Source organism: Pollicipes pollicipes, unplaced genomic scaffold, assembly GCF_011947565.3.
Source record: "Pollicipes pollicipes isolate AB1234 unplaced genomic scaffold, Ppol_2.1 Scaffold_7228;HRSCAF=8575_pilon_pilon_pilon, whole genome shotgun sequence".
In the NCBI taxonomy this organism is placed as follows: domain Eukaryota; kingdom Metazoa; phylum Arthropoda; class Thecostraca; order Pollicipedomorpha; family Pollicipedidae; genus Pollicipes; species Pollicipes pollicipes.
The window spans coordinates 43,783-61,981 of record NW_023597032.1 but is presented as its reverse complement, the minus strand read 5'-3'; the positions used below and the strand labels follow the sequence as shown (position 1 = coordinate 61,981).

General features: G+C 58.7%; 1 protein-coding gene across 1 annotated transcript in view; it reads left to right on the top strand.

Annotated features, from left to right (window-relative positions):
• Positions 1-1,379: 1,379 nt before the first annotated feature.
• LOC119109045 (uncharacterized) overlaps positions 1,380-18,199 on the top strand; it is a 34,033-nt gene continuing 17,213 nt past the window's right edge. Inside the window, exons 1-5 of the mRNA XM_037232583.1 lie at positions 1,380-1,509; positions 14,114-14,211; positions 14,729-14,861; positions 15,315-15,451; positions 18,048-18,169. Coding sequence (XP_037088478.1) covers positions 14,124-14,211; positions 14,729-14,861; positions 15,315-15,451; positions 18,048-18,169 — 480 coding nt within the window. The 5' untranslated portion in view covers positions 1,380-1,509; positions 14,114-14,123. The remainder of the gene's footprint in view (positions 1,510-14,113; positions 14,212-14,728; positions 14,862-15,314; positions 15,452-18,047; positions 18,170-18,199) is intronic.

The window sequence follows — 18,199 nt, the reverse complement described above, 5'->3', positions numbered from 1 at the left end:
AGTTGTTTGCTGTTGGTAGCCAATCGTTTTTCCAGGCTTCCAATAAGAGTTAACGTTGAACTTGTGCGGGAGATGGGCGGGCTGTGGCGGGCGACTTATCGGCTCCGGCCAGTATCCCCTGCTCCCCAGGTGCACAGCCATGATGGGCCTGAAGATGACATATGGTCACAGTTATGATGGGCCTAAAGATGACATGTGGAGTTATTCTACTCTGGAGAAGTACATGGCGACATGCCCTGATTTCAACCGACTTTGATACGTAGCCTGCGAAAAGCTCTGCACGGACTCACGAGTGCCAAATCGGCAATCAGTATTTGTTATCCTTACAATGTCGAAGATGGCGCATCTACAAAAGCTCTCGTCCAGGCATTGCAGCAGACCTCGGTACGTAGACACTATGTATAGGGTAATACTATCATGGCCCGCTGGGCAACGCTCACTGGGCTCTAAAGGCAACGCATCGCGCAGAAACCATACACAGTTTGTTCGAAGTTAATCCTATAAGTACTTCTCCGAACCTTAACAAGCGATTGTAGGCTGCAGTGTTCGAGGCACCGCATGTTTTTTTTTCAAAAGTCATCGATATAATGTTGCTGGAGGCGACTCGGGCCCGCCTATCATTTACACCTTCCCCGGCAGGCGGAAATGCCTCAGAAGTGGTGCGGGCGAATCTCCCCGTCAAGTGGATTGTTCGTGAGCACCGATATCACTTTAAGATTGACGTTAAGTGTTAACCGTTCACGACATGGGGGTATTTCATATTTCCACCGAACACTATGCTCCTTCGCCTGTGCGTGCTCGGACCAATTACGGAACAGCGCCAGCAGTAAATTGGTAGTAAAAAATGTGTAGAATTTGTATTTACCGGAAAGACCGTGCAATCGTGCCACCAATGACGGATCTAGGGCGCCAGTGAGCCACAGTTCACTCGATGACGATGAAAACTGAGCTTTTCGTTCTTTTGGCTTGATTTGTTGAGTGACATTTTGGGAACGTTTAGAGAACACGGCGCGTTACATCACGTGATTGCCCGACGAAGTGTCGTCACACCTGTGACGTCATGTGGAATCAACCAATCGCCGCTAATGTGGCCGTTAGGAGCTCGAAGTGAGGAGGTTCCTCAATAGGCGGATGCAGGAGCGTGTACATGCATCCATGGTGCTGCATCTGTTAACGTTAGCTTCAGTTACAGAATGGCGTATATTTCCATTCCGCTGAGCTACACCGTTGAGTTTTCTGCAAAACCTCCCAAGTCACCGTCCTGGATCCGCCCTTGGCCTACTCACCACGCATGGCCACCGCCGCCGTGCCGGGCAGGTGAGCCGAGTTCATTTACATCGGTCCGGTCCCCATATGCCGGCGATATAGTGAGCTGGAGCGTCGTCGGGCGCAGTCGGTCAGTTGCGAGCGGTCGTCGGCTCGGTGAGCAGGTCGGCAGCCGAGCTCCCGCCTCGACGCCAGCAGCGCCGCCGCCACCGCCCGCCCGCGCACACTCTGCGGCAGCCACAGGTGGGCCCCGGCACCGCGACCATCCGTGTACTGGTCCCGGGTGCTATGAAGTGTCTAGTGTGTGTCGTGGTGTTCCGGCAAGCTGCGGACGTTTTCTGCAATGCTGCTGATAAATTGTGTCCAGCGTAGACGTTTGAGGGGAGTTTCAAAATGGCAAAGCAGAGCCTATGTCATTTAGCCTGTACTTATACTCAAGTTAGGCATGAATAAGTGGCGTTATTTAAATAGCGGTTTTTCAAAAAATAGGTTCGGCTATCTCGCCTCTAACGCATGACAAAACAGAGAAAAGTTCTCACATGACCTCTCCGGTACCCATGACCGACCAAATTTAATCCGGATCACTTTGAGCTATTACCTGCGATAACTTGAACAAGCACTGCTCGACAGCGTTATTCCACGCATCTGGACCTATTGAAAGCCACGTCAAAGTGCGCTGGCATTTAAACGTGGGGCTTTGGCACGAATTCTTCATGACAGCTGTCAGCAAAGACGGCGCTGACATTAAGCGGAGATGCTAGTTGGCTGCCCGGATTAGGAGCCACATGTCAATTAGCACTGATCCTGACTTTAATCCCCATTCCGAGGACATCTGGCGCTGTTTCAACGTCACCTTCGGGAAGGTCGTTCATTCATTCATTCGCCGAGCGGGAGCTGCTGCGTCATGGAATGCCTCATATAGCGCTGGAGTCGATCCCGGCAGCCGATCCCAGCAAAGGCGCGCCGCGAATCCCTCCCGGCGCTCCAGACCCACCTGAGTAAGATAGCCCAGCCAGTTGGAGGCCGGCCCAGTTGGGTGCTCTAGACCAGCCGGTTGCCGGGGAAGGCAATAGAAAACTTCTGAGAAAAGGAGCTCTCCAGCCATACCGCACGGTATGCATGTAATAACGTGAATTCCGGGCATGCAGCTTCACCTGGGTTTGTTTGGCATCGCTGCATATGATTCCACGTCTAATCGTTTTTCTGGGATAACAACTGCGACGTAACATCCAAATCAACGATCCCAGCCAAGCCCAAACAGTGTGACTGGCCCTTGCGTCACGTTATCATTGCGTGACGTGTGCCCCGTCCGCGCAGTTGTGTTGTTCATTGCCGCCCCAAACGGGAAGGCTTAGAGGAGCAACTCGCCGGATTCCCAGCTGGCTGAGCGAGCGGTTCCATGACAAATTTTTGCATTGCATTTTGTTGCATGGAAAATTATATCATAAGCACAAGCCTCGGTTTTGAGAAATGGGAGCTGCTAAGCTATGGAGCGAACGAAACAAGATGCAACCCATTAAACAGATCAGATGGCTACATCGTAAACAACGGAACGAGGAAAAATGAACAGGAGCGAATTCGAGAACACTCGTTTAAGAAAAGTTGTAGAACGTCAGTCCACGAATTTTTGCACTGGGGTTAGTAGGTGTTATGGTTGTGTGTGTTAGACGACGCACTCAACATCTCCGTCACTTAGAGTCGCCATGCTTGACGTGGACGCCAATGGGCTTGTAGCTAGCTTCATGCTCGTGCCTGAGCGGTTGTGAGGCGCTGGAGGCATGTGTCTGCGCCTCTTTTCCAACAAAATCCCGGCTGTTCCCTGCTCTTTATCGGCTCCTAGCCGAAAAATCGCGCCCACTAATTGCTGCCCGTGTGCATACCGATCAGCAAGAAAAGACGCCTTCTGTGTCTTCCCAGCACGTCTCGCTATTACTGACACGTAAAACGTGAGCCCAATCATGACGGAACTCGAAAGAGCTCGCAGTGGCCCAGGGAAACACCATGACATCAAAATTTTCTTAATGGATTGAACAAAATTAATCATTCCCGTCAGGGAAGGCGGATGCAGGAGATAATATAGAAAATCCAGATTGTGCTGACGGGAGCAGATGCCAGAAAATTGAATAGTCCATAGCAGAGAAGCTGGTTCTGTCCAATAAATTCCTGGTAGCTGCGGACACCGAACTGGCGTAGCTATTCCATCCGTGTCTGCTTCACTTTGTGTGCCCTTTACGGAAACACAGCGCTGCGTTTCTCGAGGCACCTACGTAAATGTAGCATTGATTACATCAGAACCATGCGCTCACTGTACTGCCGCAGTTACGCGTTATGTATTTCTCGATATCAGCTATCTTCCCTCAAAGCACCCGCCCTCGCTGCTAGGTGAGAGGCTGCTGACGCCATGTAGTCCCAGCTGTTGGGAACGTCGTAAAGCGGCAGTGGCGACATGTTGTTCACTATTTTGGTTATTCATATTCACGATATCCTATTTACTAGTCATAGGCATACGCTGGCTAATTTGGCTATGAAACAAGACGCCATCGCGCGCTGTTGGAGCTGCGGTGCCGGTCCCGTGGCGTCCCCAGTTCCCCGCGGTACACAGCAGTCCTGCCGTCGCCGCTCCCTGGTGGCCACCTGTCATGCCCGCCTGCTCCCTGACTCAGCGGCCATTACTCCATCGTGGAGCAACAAGGCGCGCTCGCCTGAGCCCGCCTTGGCTGGTGGACGCAATCAGAGTGGAAACACCGCTGGCTTCCGGAGATGCGTCGCGCTGCAGCCTGCAGCCGCTGCAGGAGGCGGCGGCGGCGACGGCGGCGGGCGTCGAACCAGGCTGCGGTCAGCGGCGTCCTGTCAGCCGTGAAGCCGTCCGCGCGCCGCCGCCGCCGCCGCCGCCGCCGTGGCGCGGCGGCCGCGGCGCCGGCCCCGGACACGAGCGTTGGCTGCCGGTGCCGCCCGCTCGGCGAGCAGACAGACCAGAGGCGAAGGTGCTCGGCTGGGCTGGTGGCCAGCCGGGCTACCACCAGGCGCTGAAAGAAGGCAGCGATATGTCTGCGGAGTGCCAACAACGCCAACAGGATCTTGGTCACACGTTTTCTTCGAGGAGGCGGCAGGACCAGACCATGCTTTCTTTGAATCGCTTCATGACGTGCGGGAGGACTAAGTTACACAGGGAGGGGAGGCCCGGAGGGCCGACAGCTGCCGTGCGGCTCCTGATCTCTTGTCATCAGACTGCCTTTACAATGCTTCAGCGACCTCGCGGCTTATGGCCAGCCAAAACCGGAGCGGAAGCGGCACGCCGTGCATTGACCTGGCACCTGGTCTGACCTCCGCGGTACAGTGCAAGGCCCTGAATAATTGGCCACAGGCCAGCGGCAGGTCGGCAGCGAGTCAGCAACAAGCCACCGACGGGCGCGTCAGTCACCGCCTTATCTGTCGGCCCCGAATGGCGGCGGTGACGCTGGTGGGCAACAGCATGACGTGACTAGTCAGAGTCGGCGACGGAAGCCGCTGCGAAGCCTTCGCAAGAAGTGTCCAGCCACAAGAGCGAGACTCTTATCTCGCGCGAGCATCGCGCGCGGCAGCGGAGGGAGATACCTCATGCGTGACAAACTGACAGCGCGTTATAACGCCGCCGCCGCTGCGGACGTTGATCTCAAAACACCGATGTTTTATGCTTATCGGTGAGGTTTCAATGCATCATCTGTGGTATCGGCAGCATCGACATTTTTTGTGAGCGGGGTTCGATTAGGTTCGATTTATCTTATGCCAATCGCCTTCATTACGGCTTCTGCATTGAAAACGTAGCTTCAAGTGAACGGTTTCGTACACACTGTGTTCCACAACTGAGGTATGGGTCCACTACACTAAAACAACCGGCTATCTCCCATCAGTGGCGTGATAAACACTGCGCATCCGCAGCGTATAGCTTACTGATGTATCAAATCAAACAGAATTGGTGTTTGCGCCCACGTGTCTACGACAAAGTGCCATGTGACTACCTCAAGCACGGAAGTGTTTGACAGAACGCTTCAACCTTTTTTTCCCCCATATGTTTCCCACGTCTTCACACACACGAAGTCATTCATGTACCGCAAAACGGAACGACCTAAAAAATTGCCTGCCTGCCCTACGGAGTCTTAGATCTGCGACTGCTGTCGTTCGTCCAGCTCACGCTGTCAGAAGGCTGTCAGAATACATTGAAAATAGTCGCCGCTGGCCCGTCCATGGCTCCCATCGCAGCAGCTCGAGCACCGCCTCTGTCCAAAGCACCGTCCGCAGCTTCACGCCCCATCAACCCAGGCGATCTGTCCGCGGCCACCGCCTCTGTCCAGAGCATCGTCCGCAGCCTCACTCCCCGCCCCCCCAGACGATCTGTCCGCGGCCACCGCCTCTGTCCAGAACACCGTCCGCAGCCTCACGCCCCGTCCCCCCAGACGATCTGTCCGCGGCCACCGCCTTTGTCCAGAGCACCGTCCGCAGCCTCACGCCCCGTCCCCCCAGACGATCTGTCCGCGGCGTCACGCGTCGTCACGCGGACGTGCCGTGACCGGGTCGCCGTCGGCGGCACCGGCCAGTCCGGCACCGTCGCAGCCTCGGGTGGACCTGTCGACTCGCGGCGGCCGGCCCGACACAGACGAACGGCCGATGATGCGCCGCGCAGATTAGGCCACGCTGATCCAATTACGTCATAATGGCGTCACTGGCCGGGCCACAATCAGCGGAGGGCGCCTGTGAATTTTCCGCCGGTAATTGCGCCGTCTGGGGGAGCGACCCGTTAGCCGGGGCCGGGGTGACCTTTTCCGTGACCGGGCTCGACATGGTCGCGGCGATTATTTCGGTACCGGCCCGGGGACAATGTGGTCTGCAATAGGTTCACGACGTCACCAGGGCTGCCTTCCGTCTTCCGCCGCGTCCGACGAGCGCCAATCTGGCCCCATGTGTGTGTGTGTGTGTGTGTGTGTGTGTGTGTGTGTGTGTGTGTGTGTGTGTGTGTGTGTGTGTGTGTGTGTGTGTGTGTGTGTGTGTGTGTGTGTGTGTGTGTGTGTGTGTGTGTGTGTGTGTGTGTGTGTGTCTGTGTGTGTGTGTGTGTGTGTGTGTGTGCCGTTTGGGGGCGGTCGCCTCGGCCGGTACGGTTGGACGCGTTGTGAACGGAACGCGCCGTGCCGTCACGCGCCACAGCTCTTCTTTTCATTCAAACCGTGGTCGTCACTGCAAAGCAACTGTAGTTATGCCGCTGCTGGGGCTGCTAGAATGGGCTCTTGAAGTGAAGGTTTGCCATAAACGTCCGCTAGGAAAATGCCTCTTCGATGCGGAAATAAGCTGTCACCAGTGCCGGAGTTCTGCCATGACTTCTTCAGACATTTGAACTGAGAATACCTACAAAATGATTCTAAAATTGAACTCGTTTATATAGGGCGTTCAGAAGTGATGCATTAAGCATTACAATGGTCCAGTCCAATCCATATAACGTGTTTTTTTTGTAACGATGCCGATCAGTTAGCAAAGTCCGAAAAGAAACCATAAAGCAGCATCACATCCCTCACGGCCGTTCACAGCTGTGTCCATGTGGCAGGACCGGCTCGTCCAGATGTTTTGATATCTCAACCAGCGACTTCTTGATAGCAGACTCTTGCTTTGTACACAGGTATCCGAGATGTATCCATGATCGATCAATTGCATTTCGAAAACATCATTCAGATTGGCTGCGTTTCCTGGAGAGGATGACGCCCACGGCCGGGCACACTGCATAATGCCCATGCTCTGTATTCCTTGGGTCATGTCGAGGGGAGCTTTGGGTGCAGAGTTCACTGGCCGTCGACCGGGCCTGGAGCCTCCTCAAACCCGTCCGGGCCGACCTCGCCGGCCGGTCAGCTCGCCCACCAGATGGACCGATAGGGGCGTCATGTCGGTCGGCGCCCGGGTCGGGTCGGGCCGCCGCCCCGGCCGCCAGCCCGCCGCGCCGCGCCCTGACCAGTGGACCGGAAAGCGACCTCGGTTAACGGGGCGGCGCTGGCCGGGCCGACGGCCGTGTCTGCACGGACCGCCGCAGGACCGGGCCGTTCCGCTGCGGGCGCGTCAACGGACCCGAGGGGGCAGGACCGATGCGGCGACACTCCCCCAGAGCGGCGGCCCCCGGCGACGGTCTGTCTGCGTGTCGGCAGACGCGGCGGCGTCCGCGCGGAGACGGCCCGATCAGATGGCGAGATAGGCGCCGAGGCCGGCCCGTGCCGCGCGGCGGGACGCCCGCCCGGCCCTGACATCTGACGTCAGAAGCGACCGCGGCCGGCTGCCGTTCGCCGGGAACAATACGGCTCGGAACCGGTGGCACACCAGCACTGAGTTGCTGGGACAATGACCGATTTGTCACTCAGCCTTAAGCCATCCGGATTGCTGATGGCATTTGTCGCCACACGAACAAGGCTCATGGCAGGAAGTTGGGACCCGCCGGGCGACTCAGACCAGGAGGGCGGGCGCCGGTTGGCCCGTACGGCCGCCTGGATGGAAGGACAGACTCGGCTGCGGCTGGACACGGGTGCCAGATGGCCGCCAGAGAACAGTTAGCCGGCCGTGTTATCGGCGCCGGCGTCGGGTGTGGGTCAGCGGGCGAGGGCGTTCCTCGGAGCCGGTTCCGCGCGCCGCGACCGGCCTTATCGGACCGGACGTCCACATGGTCCGTATTTTTCGGTCGCGCCCGTCGGAGTGGCCGGAACGGAGTGGCCGGAACGGAGTGGCATCGTCATATGACGGCGGTTTTTCGGGCCGCGATCTCGATAGATGAGCCGATAGCGAGGACACCGTTACAGGTCGCAGGCCTGAATCAGTTGGCGGAAGCTCTGCCGTGACATGATGAGTCAGTCCACTGAACGCGGGCTTTGTTCCTAAAACAACTGCCTGGTAGCACACAAGAGATTCAGCTGCCAACAAATTATATCACACATCTGTGTAATGCTGAGGACGGCATGCCTGTAGATGCTTGTAGCAAATTGCCGCTCATGACGTCGAACACCTCTGGATATACTTCAGGGTTTTAGCAGAAGTACCTGCGTCATGTTAATGTAATTCCCAATGATAAATGTCGGCGCTGATGTTTGCCACGCATGGCTCCAAACCGGCTCAGAGAGCGTAGAACTGGTCCGTTTTCGGTGCTCTCCGAGGCGTGTAACGCGCCTCCAGCTTCATTAATCAAGACAGCTTCTGCTGTTCCACCAAGACAAAGGGCAACGCACCCGACGCCACTTAGGCGTGCGTCCACGAAACCAGATATCATCACCGTCCATCTTCTTCGCCTGGTAACCGCCATGAGCAAAGTTAAATCGACACTGGCATGGAAAGGGTCATATTAGCCGCTGCCGGTCGTCCGCATTAGCTAACGGTTTGTGCTCTATAAACGCTGCAGTTAGCAGTTAGCCCTAGCAAGTACATGCTCGGCGCCTCATCAACGCTAACCATCCGAGGGCAAATGCCGTCGGTATTGGAACCATGTCTGGCTGCTGAAAGAGAATGGTGGGAAAACGGAGCCGTTTTCTTCCGGTACGCCCACGGAGTCAATCATGCGCTGAGAACCTGACAACGTATTCCGCATCGCCACGTGAAGAAAGTGAACACCCAAAGCGAAACCAACTTCTGTGTCGAGCTTTCTGGAATCCCTCGGGTCTGTACTGAGGAGATTAGCAATATGGACGCCAATGAATCCTTCCATCCGTGAAGAGAATTGGGAAAAAATTCTACTCCCTGGTCGCACATTCCTTGCCGGATATTTAATACCGGTGTGCCCCGAGTGTTGACTGCCTGGAAAATGGTGCAGGAGCTCCTTACAAATTACAATGGTTAGCACCACTAAGTTAGCTACACATCACAGCTATAATTGATCTCTGATGCATCGAAAACACTACCTGAACAACAAGGGTCCAGACACAGAAGGCTTAGTTGCATTCTTCCGCGTTTGATCAGCTTCGCCAGGTGATTGGTAAAGGCCTATGACAGCTGCGAGGACGAAGAGCGAGACTCGTTGAAATGATCGCTCGGCGTTATTGGCCGTCGTCCACGACGTAAGCCGACAGGCAGCCGGCCGCGCCGCCCAGCCCGGCCGCAGCACCGGCGCACACTGCGGTCAGTGACTGGACGACGGCGCTGCGCCAGGCGATTACAGCACGCTTGTTCCCACCGGAAGCGGCCAGTTTCAGTTGCCGTCCTGCGATCGCCTCGGGCAAATGTGCGCGAGAGCTGGCAGTCGGCCTGATGCAGGACTCGGGCTCAGGCGTCTCTCTGCTCTGTTTCGCTATTTGTCCCTTTGGGCTGCGTTGGTCGCAATAGCCATCTCCCTTTCTCGGCCCATCTGGACGGTCATATCCTCGGCTGTCTTGTTCAGGGTTACTCGGTGCTTGTGGAACACACTGTTTCAGCCGCATGCACTGAGCGTCCTGGCTCTTCTTGTCTTACGAACCCTCTGACCTGCATGCAGCACTCCATCAAGTCCGGCTGCGTTCGTGCTCCCCATTTTTGTGCTCGGGTGGTCGGGCTCGGGAGGTGTGTGGGATAGCAGGGCCAACGCGCCGCCCTTCAAAAATGTAATTTTTGCGGCTGCTTGTACACAACAGAAGCCCGATCACAGATGGTTCCATCCCCTTTTTATTGGGATAAATCGCATCACTTTGCCGGACTTTTAGCGAGCAGTTGGATCAGTTCAGATACAGGGGCCTAGTTTCGCAAATTGACCTGGGGAGGCTGAACAGTGAAAAATGAATCCACCAACCTGAAAACACACCATCAAAATGGTTCCTCCCAGAATTTGGCCTAATTCACAATAAAGTGTGGCGTAGAAGGGGGATGGAGCCCAAGTCAGGCGACCCCCCCCCCCCCAAATTGAATAGGGAGCTGCACCCGTCGTCAGAAGACAGCTTGAATGACGTCAGAAGGCTGTTGTCACAAATATCGTCATTTCACCTTTTAGCACACCCACTCGCATTCTTGGCTGAGCATCGATAGGGATCGACACAAGCCTTTGATAGCTGAGGATTGAGGTCGGTTAATTGGCGTGAATACGAAAACCCGTGTTCCAGTTTCGTCCCGGGGAATATTCAAAAGTAGCACCGCTGACCCAGCTACCGACGTTTGGTAGTGCCACTATACGTCACGCATGAAAGCACGTTGGTCCCATCCATGCATGGAATGAGGTGCGGGCACGATTACCTGATTCACCTGCTCATGTTCCGGAAAGAAGGACATAGGCGCAGTTCGAGGCCCACAAACGTCATATCGTCGACGCCGTGCTACATGCTGCGGCCAGATTTCTCGTGTGAACTGGTTTCATTCCTCACCACCAGAAATAGATCACGCGGCTGCCCGGCCAGCCTGGCCGCGACCCCGCCATCTCCTCACCCCGGAGACCACTCGCTGCTCCAGAACGCCGCGTCTGCACAGGCGCGCTCAGGCCTGCGCCGCGCCCGGGACCGTCTGCGTGCCTCTTCTCCGGCTGCGGTCATGAGTCACGAGCGCACGTGACCCGGCCGCGCCGGAAAACAACAGCCACGGCCGGCATCGGGTCCGATTTTTGACCCGCCCGACACCGTTAACCCGCGAGGTCGGCGTGGCGATCCGCCGCCCCGGCCGGACCAGGTCAGGGCCGGGCCTGCGACATGTCGGCCCGGCCGGACGGAGACCTAAGGTGTCGGCGGACGGCCTCTCGTCACACATCAAAAGAGTATGGCTCACGCCTGGGCCCATCGTCTACTTCATCCCACGACAAATCAAACAGATTACCGCAAATGGCGCCTTAAAACCGTTAAAATCATGCCTTCTCCTTACCCACCCCATCAGCCTCCCCGCGCCTCCACCCGCGACCTCTGCCCGCCCCGCCCGCATGCGGCGACGAGCGACGCGACCTTGCGTGACGTCACCACCCGCATGGCGGGGAGGCCGCACCAGCACCGCGCCGCCACCGCCCTCGCGCCGCTAGCCGCCGCCACCCTCGCGCCGCTGACCGCCGCCGCCGGAGCGACGCTGACGGCGTCATTACGGCGCCGGCGGCGGTGCACCGTTACGCCGGACGTGCGCCGGCTCCGGGCACCGCCCTCACGCACTGTGCGTGTAGCGTGGCCTCGCTGCGTGCGCCGCCGCCACCCGCCGCCGCCCACCGCCGCCGGCAGCCGGCAGCCGACGCCGCTCACTCCCTGCTCGGTGAGGGCTCGCCATTGATCCGTCCGCTGCTGGCAAATTGTGCCCACGTCAAGCCCCGTGTGGAATAGCCGGCTGGGTCAGTCAATCCCTATCTGTTCGACTGTTCACGCCTAGGTGCGGTGCGCGCGTACTGAAGTCATCCAGGGCCCACACTGGGCCGCAGTATGTGTACAGAGCACAGGCTAGGTGAGCACCAAAACATCAGGGATGAGAACTGTGAATGACAGCGACTCATTGATGAGGCGCTCTCCAGGTCGTGCTCATGGGACTGCTTCAGCTCCGCCTCACAAAACGGCACGTTGGCAAGCGAGTGCATTCGGCAGGGACCGCCAGGTCAATCGTCCCTCTCAGTCTAGGAGACGGGCGCCGCCCCTCTGTGGCGACAAGACACTTCGACAGCCTCAGCCGGTGCTTTTTTCAAAGTCCAGCGCCGAGCGCTGACCTTACTGGAGCGTCAGAAGCGCGCGGTGGCCACCGAGACGGCCGCGCATCGGCGCGCTCGCCGCTCGCCGGGCGTGGAACATTTCCAGAACTGGGTAACGCCGCTGAGCGCAGCCATCTGGCACGGCCAGCCCACTTCCCGGCGCGGTGGCGGCCGGCGTCCGGCCCGGCCGCCGGGAAGCGGAGCGCGCCGAGCCGCGGCGGAGAGCTGTTTCATCTGGAGCGTGGGTGTGGCCGCCGTTGGTTGTGACGGCTCTGCGCTGGCTGAGCGCGAGCCTTAGTGTCGCTCAGGTTTGGGTCGGTAGGCCGACGGCTTCAGCGGCGCTCCAAGCTCGGCTCTGAGCTGGACGTCTCTGCGCCAGCCGAGCCGGCCTACCGCCGCGCCAGCTAATGGCTCGTGGCATGATATATCCCCCGTGTAATTGAAATAGTCACGCGTGCGCGGACACAACGCCGTCGGTTCGTTTGGCGTCCGCAGTAAATCCACACGGCTGGCGGGCTCCCGCACAAAAACGCCGGCGGCCGGGCGGCGCGCAGCCCGATCGCTGGCCGCAGCTGTGTGAGCGATGGTCCATTTACCTACCTGGTGGAGCGGCCTCCAGCGCCGACCACTCGGCAGGGGGGCGGCGAGACGCGGCGGGACGCGCCACTCAAAGGCCCGCCACAATGCCTGCTCTCATGCATTCGGCGGCGACGCCGCGTCTGCCGGAGAGGAAGGGCTCACCGTGTCCGATTTCAAGCGGCATTCTCATCAAGGGCTCGCATACGATGAATTTGTGACAATGATTTGCCGGCCCAGCGGTCGTAACGCCCGGGCTTAACACTTCATAAGGGACGCGGCAAAAACAACCCAGCGAAGCTTTACACAACAGCCGACCCCAAACACCTCGCACAAAGGGGTTGTGCGATGAGATATACATCACGGTCCGCCGCCTGCCCCCATCAATCCCGTCGACAGGTGGAATGCGCGTACTCACGCATTACCGTCACCGCACGCCCGGCGTGGTTACGCGCAAAAAGCCCTCGCCGCCTCGCCGCCGGAAGACAAAGGCGGCGCGCCGGAGAACTAGTCGGCCGTGGGGGCTCGACGCGCCTAACGGGCCGTGATCTTTGCCGGTATTGTCCGAGGTCCGATACAAATCGGCCGGACGCACCGCCGTCGCGGTACAGACCGGCCGGACGCACCGCCGTCGCGGTACAGACCGGCCGGACGCACCGCCGTCGCGGTACAGACCGGCCGGACGCACCACCGCCGCGGTACAGACCGGCCGGACGCACCACCGCCGCGGTACAGACCGGCCGGACGCACCGCCGCCGCGGTACAGACCGGCCGGACGCACCACCGCCGCGGTACAGACCGGCCGGACGCACCAGACACCCGCCGCCGGGCTGGCCGTCCGTGATGGCGCTGCGCGCTCAAGACTCCAGCTCCCGGCGTGACAGCTGGGCTAAGACGGCTGGAGAGGTTCTCACTGCCGACCCAATTTAAAGGGCTGTGTCGCCGCCCCTTCACTCTGAGGTCGCGCTGTGTGGCACGAACACGACACGTCCGACTCCGCTGGGCCGCCTCCCGAGTTGGCCAAAGAGGCTCGCCAAACAGGACAGTTCACACCGTTTTTGAATCACGCGTTCCGTAACACATTCTGGGCGAGCGTCTCCACTTTAGGATAGCAAAGCGCATAGGCACTTTTCTTTTCCATCGCTTCCGTTTGTGTGAAGCAGACTCAGCTTCGGCAGCCTCAGCGGCGTCGCTTTGGACCTACGTTTGACCGCGCTGGACGGCGGACGTAGTTGAAGCTGCTCCGGCCCAACGTGTCGGGCCGGCGCCGAACTGACCGCACGGCCCGGCGTCCCCCTGTCAGCCATTGGGAAAACTCTCACCTGGGTGCGACTAATCTGTACCGGTCCTCCATCGGCGCCAGTCAACGACCACATTCCCACATTGTGTCAAGACGGGGGGCCATCCAATCTGCGCGCGATGAGGTGCACTCACGGCAGGGACTGTGACGCCCGCACTGATCACGGCAGGGACGTGTGACGCCTATACTGGTCACGGTACTCCTCTCATCGAGCTGCCATCCCGCCCCGACCGGAAACGAGAGCGACATTCGTTTGTCGGAGGATGACAAAAAAAACGCGAAGGGCCGCCATTTGTCCCCACCTGCTCAGCAATCGAGATGAGCTGATTGCCTTGTGGCCATGCCTAACGAACCGCTTCCGTTGGTTCCAGGTGATCGAAGATGGCGCGCCCGGGGTCCGAGGGCTGGAGATTCGTGGACATCGCGGTCACGATCGCACTCGTCGCAGCCACACTCTCAGCGTGCGATGGTATGTACTGTGTTTCACACACTCCGCGTGAAGTAGTACGTGTCTTGCGGCTGAATACTATTATCTACGCTACGGATCTGGGTTCACACATTGTGCGCGGTAGAAGGCTATCACTCGCGTACCGCACTCCGAATATGACAGCTTTAAATGCCAGAAGTATTGCACACTCAGCTGCTGGTGCACTTGGCTCAGGGACCACTTCGCGACGTAGTTTTGCAAAACCAGCAGCATCATGTGAAAAAGGATGACGCAAGTAACCAATGACACCACATTCCTTGACCAGTTTGTAAATTCTTGCAACACCCAACCCCACACCATAATATACTACGGTATTTGATGTCAAATGTTTAGGGCGATCAACCTAGCCGTTCAAATTCCCTGTGCATTCCTTTCACAAAGCTGTTCAGCGCGATTTTCTCACGCGATTGTAACAGAACCTGTTACAGGAAGCGGACCGCTAGCGTTGCATATGGCATGCGACTGGTCATCAGCTGACTAACATTATCGGTTCTGACAGCGGCCGTGGCGTTCGAGAAGCTGACAGATATGGACTACAGGGGCAACACCTACTACACCATCCGCAACTTGACCCTGTACGAGTGCCAGGGCTGGTGCAGGGAGGAGCCCGAGTGCCAGGCAGCCTCATTCAGGTGAGAGCTACGGCAGCGTCTCAGCCGGTGGGGAGAAGAGCCCGAGTTTAAAAACTCTAACTCTGATGAAGCAGATTACGTCTGAGAATGATCTCTCACTTACTAAAGACATCAGTATGTCGGCTTCGAAGCCACGCACGCATCGGTGGAAACTAGAGCTGTTGCTTCGCCAGCGATGTCCACCGCCGCCGCGGCGCCCGGCACAGGCAGCAGAACCCGCCTCATGCCGTCTCGAGCTGGCTGGCCAGCGGTCGGCACAGGGGGCCGTCGGGCGGGGGTGACCCGCAGAGGTCAGCCACCGCCCTCCGCACGAGCGGCCGCGCTCCTGGCACCAGCCGTCAAACCAGAACCGACGCGAAATGGCCGGCTCTTCCTGCCCCGATCGACCCGGGTGGTTGTCTTGAACGCGGCAGCGGCGTGGCCGTGTCGTAATGGGTGCACCCGGCGTTGCAGCTTCGTCACGAACCCACTGACGCCGGTGCAGGAGACGGTGTGCTTGCTGCAGAACGAGACGTCCGCCAACAACCCGTCGGCCCTGCCTAAGCCGGCCGTCAGCACCTACTACATGATCAAGCTCAGAATACGCTCCGGTGAGGCACCGACATTTAACACTTGGCTCATTTTCTACTGTCTGCAACTTTTTTGTGTCTGCTGTTCGACTCATCACGTGCCAAACGATTTGTATTCACCTCTTGCACGGGTTAGCCTCTTCTGCACAGGTTACATGCGCTTCCCTTGAGAAAATATCGACCAGCGCAACGTTTTGATAGGTATGAATGAAAAACATTCAGGTAATGTCGCATAGATCATCACTTGACGCTCCAGGATCCAGGCCTGTTGAACGTCACTCCACCTGCTTCGTGAAATAACTAGTGCTGCTTTGAGACACACTCGGACTCGGGAAGGTCACTGACCAGCAACCTGCACTGCTGATTCAATTGCTCCAGTACCGTATCCCAACGGCGGCCACGCTGATTCCCGAGGGGTCCTGCTTTCTGCGAATCAGCGCATCATCCTTGCTAACTGTGCCCTAAGGCGCACCAATTATGCTCTGATCGGCCGCGTAAAGGGTCGCTCTCGGCTGTCACGTGATCGCCCCGGGGTCATTGCTCGGGTCGTTCAGCGGTTCAGCACGCAGACCTGAGCTCGCTGAGCGCTCAGCCGACCCCATACCCCCGGCCGAGCCCGGCTTGTCCCGGCCGCGGTGACTGACCGACGTCTGCGCTTAGCCCGCCGTCGGGCGCCGCTGTCAGCGCCGCACGCCCGTCTGTCGGCGCAGCACGCTCCATTTTCCGCGCTGCCGGCGGCGTGGACAGCCAGCGCGTCGTGACCGGCGCGCGGGTTCCATCCCGGCGCCGGCGACTGCACGACACTCATCCCCTGGGGCTGTTGACCTCGGGCCAATGGCACGCGGAGGCCAGCTCCAGCTGGCCGTCGTGCGCGTCCTCGTTAGGCGTCACAGTCGACGGCGCGCTTTTTATCTGATTCACGCGGCGCAGCTTCGCGCTCGGCGAACCGCGGTTCACCACGCAGCCACGATTCTGCTCGCGCCCGGCCAGCAGGACGTTGTATCTGACAGCTCGAGGGCTCCGTCCCGCGAGCGGCTGGACGCCTGCCCGCCAGCCGCCAATCGCGGCGATATTATGCCGGGCGCGGCGCGCGGTCGTTTAACGGTGCCGGGCGGCGGCGGGCGCCGTGCTGTCGTTAGCCGTACTTCGTCACGGTCTGCCGGTCTCGGCCGGACCCGGCTCCGGACCCGGCTCCGGCTCCGGCCCTGGCCCCGGCCCGGCCGGCGTGGCCGCCTCCGGGAACGGCGGCCATATGCTGGAGTCGCGGCGGCCGGTCCATAACTTCCAGCGGCCTCAGGGCGGACCATTGTTGGCCAGTCGGCGCGGGTGGAGGCTGGGAGCCCAGCCCGACCCCTTCGCCACCGGTCAGCGCGGGTAGAGGCTGGGAGCCCAGCCCGACCCCTCCGCCGCCGGTCGGCGTGCGGTTGAGGTGATGCCCGGCCACGGAAGACACGCTGTGCGGACGTTGGCCACTGACAAGGTCGCATGCTGCGTCTCCTTCAGAGAGCGTCCAAACATGTACATTGGGTCTTCTTCAGAGGCAAACCAAACATGTACACCAGATATATCAGCCATCATCAGTCAGTCACACACATCAAAATCCCACTTGTAGCACCTGCACGTTATTAGCATGGCTTATCACTTACCGCCTTGTAAATTGCTTGCTAATGTTAAGTGTCACTTAACGGATATTTGTCACCGGTGACAGCACAGATAATAGGCTGGGGATTTCCACAACCACCAGCTGGAGACAGCAATGATTAATTGCCCGTGGCCGTATACGCCATCATGGTGGTACAGCAGACTACATTCATCCAGTAGCCAAACAACGTTTCGCTGGTTCTGTTGTCTATGGACATGCGGCTCACAAGTAGCCGAAGATTTCCGAAAAGCCCATGCCCTCAGTGTTTTGTCGCTGATTTGGGATAAAGCCTAAGATAAATGTCGTGTGCGGTCTTGTTTTCATGTTATGCATGACGTTTGAAAGGTTGGTGAGCTAGCGAACACAGTACGCGCGTGCGTAACTGACGCCTGCTCTATTGCTGTCTAAGGTCACTGGTATGCATACGTACGCACCTGTCTGTGGTAAGTCCCTCGTCGTCCGCTTTCCTCCCTCTCACCTCTCTCCACGCACGCACGGCTGGCTCCCTGGCGGTTCGTCCGTCACTGAACCGTTGAGCGGAAACATTTACGTGGCGCGTGCGCGCCGATTAGCCGTCGTCGCGCGCGTCCGGGCACCTGTCTTGTGCTGCGTCGCCCTCTCCCGCTGCGCTGTTGTGCGCCGCCTCGACCGTTGGGGTCACCGGCGCGTTCGCCGAGGTGTGACGGCCACCGGCGAAAAAAGGAGTGAGGGGGAGGGGGTCGATGCAAGGACGAGGCGGCCGAGTGACCGCCTGGGAGGGGACTGTGGCCTGCGGTGATGTGGTGTCTTCAGAGGCGAGGCGGGATCCGGAGGCCGCGCGAGCTGCCCTGAACACGCAGCGCGACACCGACAAAGCGCACGACGCCGAACGGTTGAGGCCAGGATCGCCTACCCGTCGCAACATTTCCGGACCCGCCGTGATCTGACCGCTGAGCGTGAGCGACGGTTTCAATAGCAGCCTGCTGTGCGTTGCAGACAACGTTTGCAACCGTCCTTGGACGTTCGAGCGTCTGCCCAAGAAGATGCTGCGCGGCCTGGATAATGCTCTCATGTTCACCTCGACCAAGGAGGCTTGCCTGGCCGCCTGTCTGAACGAGGTGAGCCTCCTGTCCGGCTGCGTGTCTGAA